At 45.6% G+C, this 5,474-nt stretch overlaps 1 protein-coding gene across 1 annotated transcript; it reads left to right on the top strand.

Annotated features, from left to right (window-relative positions):
* Positions 1 to 932: 932 nt before the first annotated feature.
* Positions 933 to 4,727, top strand: LOC142290036 (histone-lysine N-methyltransferase SUV39H1-like). Its single transcript, XM_075333983.1, has 6 exons — positions 933 to 959; positions 1,050 to 1,739; positions 1,844 to 1,990; positions 2,573 to 2,962; positions 3,791 to 3,905; positions 4,359 to 4,727. Exons 1-6 carry the CDS (start codon positions 933 to 935, stop codon positions 4,412 to 4,414), a joined length of 1,425 nt encoding a protein of 474 aa, XP_075190098.1. The 3' UTR covers positions 4,415 to 4,727.
* The last annotated feature ends 747 nt before the right edge of the window (positions 4,728 to 5,474 follow it).

The following is a 5,474-nucleotide window of genomic DNA, read 5'->3' as shown; positions in this document are numbered from 1 at the left end:
TAGCATATCTGCTGTTTACAGCTGTGTAGCTGTGATCTGCAGATAGGGCAGAGCGATCAGATTGCTGATCCATATAGCCTCTCGGGGGACTAGTAAAGTAAAAAAAAAAAAAAAAAAATTAAAAACAAAACAAAAAACCTAAAAGTTCAAATCGCCCCCCCTTTTGCCGCATTGAAAATTAAAGTTAAAAAAATAAAAAATATACACTTTGTATCGCCGTGTTCAGAAACGCCCGATCTATCAAAAAATAAAATCAATTAATCTGATCAGTAAACGGCGTGGCGGCAAAAAAATTCCAAATGCCAAAATTACGTTTTTTGGGCGCCACAGATTTTGCGCAAAATGCAATAAGAGGCGATCAAAACGTAGCATTTGCACAAAAATGGTACCGTTAAAACTGTCAGCTCGAGACACAAAAAATAAGCCATCACTGAGCCATAGATCATGAAAAATAAAAACGCTACGGGTCACGGAATATGGCGTAAAACATGCGCCATATTTTTTGGACAAACTTCTGTTTTTTGGGTTTTTTTTATCCCCTTATATAAAAGTAAACCTATACATGTTTGGTGTCTACGAACTCGCACTGACCTGAGGTATCACACCCACACATCAGTTTTACCATACAGTGAATAAAATATCTCAAACAATAGTGCTATCGCACTTTTTTTTTGCAATTTTTCTGCATTTGGAATTTTCTTTCCTGGTTTCCAGTACACTATATGGTAAAACTCATGGTTTCATTTAAAAGTACAGCTCGTTCCACAAAAAAATGAGCCCTCACATGACCATATTGACTGAAAAATAAAAAAAGTTACGTCTCTCGGAAGAAGAATGGTAAAAAAAAAAAACGGAAAGCGAAAAATCGGCTGGTCATGAAGGGGTTAAAGTTATTGTGCGCTGCTTGAGTACGAACCTTTCACTCTCAGTCTATGCTGCATTGTAGCCCAGTGGTTTATGTAATCCTTAGTTTGGATTCTTCGAGGGTCCCTTTCCCCACCTCCCCTGGTCCGTGTCTTTTTGTCTGACCCTGACATGTTGCCTTTCAGGATGAGGAGTTGTGCCTGGTGAAATGGAAGGGATACCCCGACACCGACTGTTCGTGGGAACCCCGTCATCACCTCAAGTGTTTCCACTTGGTGAAGCAGTTTCACCGTGATTTGGAGAGAGAGCTCCTGCGGCGGGCGAAGTCCCAAAATAACACTACAAGTAAAAAGGTTATTGCACGCTGCCCCCGGCGGCTCGATTCCAGCCTTTCTCACCACATAGTTTTAAAGGCCAAACACAGACAAAGGCTTCGATTTTGGGAGCAGCAGCTGAATGCGAAACGCGCCCACCCGGGCCTAATACTAGTAGAGAATGAAGTGGATCTAGAGGGACCCCCAAACGACTTCACGTACATTAATCAATACAAGGTGGGCGAAGGTGTCACCATTATTAAGTCTGCTGTGGGGTGCAAGTGTCGGGACTGTTTTACAGATGACCACGGCTGCTGTCCGGGAGGGTTTCAGCACAAATATGCTTACAACGAAGAGGGGCAGGTGAAAATCAAACCCGGCTTCCCCATTTACGAATGCAACTCCCTGTGCCGGTGTGGCCCCTCTTGTCCGAACCGCGTGGTGCAAAGAGGCATTCAGTACAAGTTCTGCATCTTCAGGACCGCAGACGGCCGAGGCTGGGGGGTCCGAACCCTGGAGAAGATTCGCAAGAACAGCTTTGTCATGGAGTATGTTGGTGAGGTGAGCTGCCGTAGGGGACTCTGGTGTCACCGTAAAGTTAATGTAAAATGTCATGTATTCAGTGCGTCTGTGCCGTTCTGAACTCCGATTTATTGATTTTTCAGATAATCAGCTCAGATGAGGCCGAACGCAGAGGACAAATCTACGACCGGCAAGGGGCTACCTACCTGTTTGATCTGGACTATGTGGAAGACGTGTACACAGTGGATGCTGAACGCTATGGGAATATCTCACACTTTGTCAACCACAGTGTAAGTACCGGTGTCAGGTATGTTACAGCCCCATGCGAAAAAACACCCCATGGTGTGATCCGCCAAGCCTCGGACAGACTGCACCTTCATTCACACCTCCACACTGCATGAAAAAAACACATTTCATGCCGAAAAAAGGGAATAAAATCTTTTTTGGTGCAAGAAATGTGAGTATTTCGATCTAGGTGTGTAATATCCTGGATTCACAAATGTCCCCCCCCCTTGATTTATTGCAGTGTAAGCCAAACCTCCAAGTCTACAACGTCTTCATTGATAATCAGGATGAGCGGGTGCCTCGCATCGCGTTTTTTGCTACACGCACGATACGTACCAGAGAGGAGCTTACTTTTGACTATAACATGCATGGTAAGGGTTACTAACTTCTAAGCTGATCTACGACTTCATAGAGCAAAATGGAGGGGTGGAGGCGGTAAAGGAGAAGATGATGATGAAGTGAGGATCCACCAGATCCACACGATCCGCAATCACCATTTTTGATCAATTACATTCTGCTGACATATTTCCAATTGCACGAGGGAAAAGTGGGGAAACCCTATTGTTAACCATGTTTTCTCTCTACAGATTCTGCGCCGCCTCCACCTTCCCGCTCAGCGCCATCCCCCACCCGTCCACCGCAGGGAAGAGGCAGAAGTGGCCCCTTACCTCCTCCACCATCCCGAGGCTCTGGTGCGCCTCCACCCCCTCCGCTATCTCGCAGTGGTCCTGCTCCACCACCTCCCACTGACTTCCACAGAGCTCCGCCCCCGCCGCGAAGTGGCGCGCCACCGCTTCCACGTAGTGGGGGTACGCCTCCTCCACCCCCACCGCCAGCTGCAGATCCGCAATGTCATGGTAGACTTCCTCCCCCCCCCTCCAGTTACATCAGGAGGTCAAGCGCCACAAACCTCGTCTGCTCCTGGTGGTCGTGGAGCCCTGCTGGACCAAATCCGTCAGGGAATCCAACTGAACAAGGTGAGCACTGACATAATAGAAACCAAATTAACTCTATGCATGAAGCACTACAACATATACGATGTGCGGCTGGAATTTTTTCTCATATTTATACGCCATCCAGATATGCACCTGTTCACATTGTAAAGGTGCTGCCAGTACGGTTTGAAGTCAGGTTAGTACCAGCGTGGGCAACCAGCAAGGGAATCCCTGTTATATATAATTTTCTTTTTTTTTAAACTATCTGAACTCACCTGCTCTAAAAGATACGAGCCCAAGTTCAGGACCCGCTGTGTCCTGGTTGCGGGGGGTCCTGACCTGCGGGGCTGCGAGTCTCCTCTGCTGGAGACCGCAGCTGCTCGTGCCCACGATCAAGCTTGGAGCTTGTGTTCTCCCTATGGAGGACGCTTGCGACTCCGCAGCAAAGAATTGATAATTGGCCTCGGAAAGTACTGTATGCTTGTACTGTACACCGCAGCGTTTTGGAAGCAGCAAAAACACGCTGCATCGAAGACGTTGCAAACACTGATCGTGGGCACGTACCTTAACTCTGTGGCTCCAGCACATACAGCTACTGTGGGACAGGAACCGATGACGTCCTGTTCTTCAGTCACCTAATGGGTGAGGCCCATGTTCGGCTGTAGCAATCAGGAGATGAAAGAATGGGACGTCATGGCTTCTTGTCCCACCGGAAAGATTAGTAGACATAAAAAACAAATTTAAAAAATTAATTAATATTGGACAACCCCTTTCATTTTTCACAACAACATTAATGGCTTAATAAATGTTTAGGGCTATACAGTTATAATAAAAAAAGATATTTTTTAATTATTTTGCTTTGCTTTTCAGGTGACGGAACCAGCGGACATGCCCACCTCCCCTCAGTCCAGTGCAAGCTCCGAGGGGCTGGTGGGGGCTCTTATGCACGTAATGCAAAAGAGAAGCAAAGTGATCCACTCCTCAGGTATGTTTCACCCTCCTAAAAAGCCAAAACTAGAAGTTTTAAGGAGAATTGTAATCCAAAAATACAAGTAGTGATGTTTCGACCAAAAAGGCCTTCTTCAGACGGATACTATATGGACTAATGCTATTCACCAGGGCATCAATCCCTTCACCATACTTCACTATTCCATTGAGTATCCTGCCTGATGAAGGCCTTCTTGACCGAAACGTCACCAATTTTATTTTCGGATTGCAAATCTCGTGAAAAGTTTGATTTCTTGCAACTTGAAGAGTGCCGGATTCCTTTCTTAAATCTAATATATGGAGTGATCCCCTACCCAGGCACCATATCTTTATACACTTCCTAAAAAGCAGGTGCCGAGTGTTTTATGCCCCGATGAGGCCAATGTTTGGTTCTTATCACTCCCCCCCCCCCGATTACTATTAATACTCACTGTGCCCTCTGTATCTTTAGATGAAGACGATGACGAAGGAGCGGAGGACTATGATGACGACGAGTGGGATGACTGAGTCAGCGCTGGAACACGGGATCTGTTCTCCCACACTCTATGTTGCTATACACGAAGCTCTTCTGCCGGTTTTCATGTCCGCAGCCTTTTTTTTAAGTTTTGGTCTGGGTGCCGCCCCCTGGGCCTAATGGCAAATATGGCCCTGTCCACAGGGAAAGTCTTTTAGGCGTCACATGTCTAAAAAAAACAGATAAAAGACGTTCATTAGTGACGGAAATAATAAATTATACAGTTAGGTCCAGAAATATTTGGACAGTGACACAATTTTCGCGAGTTGGGCTTTGCATGCCACCACATTGGATTTGAAATGAAACCTCTACAACAGAATTCAAGTGCAGATTGTAACGTTTAATTTGAAGGTTTGAACAAAAATATCTGATAGAAATTGTAGGAATTGTACACATTTCTTTACAAACACTCCCCATTTTAGGAGGTCAAAAGTAATTGGACAAATAAACCAAACCCAAACAAAATATTTTTATTTTCAATATTTTGTTGCGAATCCTTTGGAGGCAATCACTGCCTTAAGTCTGGAACCCATGGACATCACCAAACGCTGGCTTTCCTCCTTCTTAATGCTTTGCCAGGCCTTTACAGCTGCAGCCTTCAGGTCTTGCTTGTTTGTGGGTCTTTCCGTCTTAAGTCTGGATTTGAGCAAGTGAAATGCATGCTCAATTGGGTTAAGATCTGGTGATTGACTTGGCCATTGCAGAATGTTCCACTTTTTTGCACTCATGAACTCCTGGGTAGCTTTGGCTGTATTCTTGGGGTCATTGTCCATCTGTACTATGAAGCGCCGTCCGATCAACTTTGCGGCATTTGGCTGAATCTGGGCTGAAAGTATATCCCGGTACACTTCAGAATTCATCCGGCTACTCTTGTCTGCTGTTATGTCATCAATAGAGTTGAGCGCGGTTCTAGGTTCGTGGTTCTCCAGTTCGCGGCTCGAGTGATTTTGGGGCTGTTCTAGATCGAACTAGAACTCGAGCTTTTTGCAAAAGCTCGATAGTTCTAGATACGTTCGAGAACGGTTCTAGCAGCAAAAAAAACAGCTAATTCCT

The sequence above is a fragment of the Anomaloglossus baeobatrachus genome, chromosome 2, assembly GCF_048569485.1.
Source record: "Anomaloglossus baeobatrachus isolate aAnoBae1 chromosome 2, aAnoBae1.hap1, whole genome shotgun sequence".
NCBI lineage: Eukaryota > Metazoa > Chordata > Amphibia > Anura > Aromobatidae > Anomaloglossus > Anomaloglossus baeobatrachus.
This window is presented reverse-complemented; position numbering and strand designations above follow the sequence as displayed.

Bases quoted from the DNA above. Each gene is read 5' to 3' on its own strand.
- LOC142290036 (XM_075333983.1), top strand. From the start codon at position 933: ATGCTGCATTGTAGCCCAGTGGTTTAT. The intron at 1,740-1,843 runs GTGAGCTGCCGT...TTGATTTTTCAG, and splicing joins TCATGGAGTATGTTGGTGAG to ATAATCAGCTCAGATGAGGC. The intron at 3,906-4,358 runs GTATGTTTCACC...CTGTATCTTTAG, and splicing joins CAAAGTGATCCACTCCTCAG to ATGAAGACGATGACGAAGGA.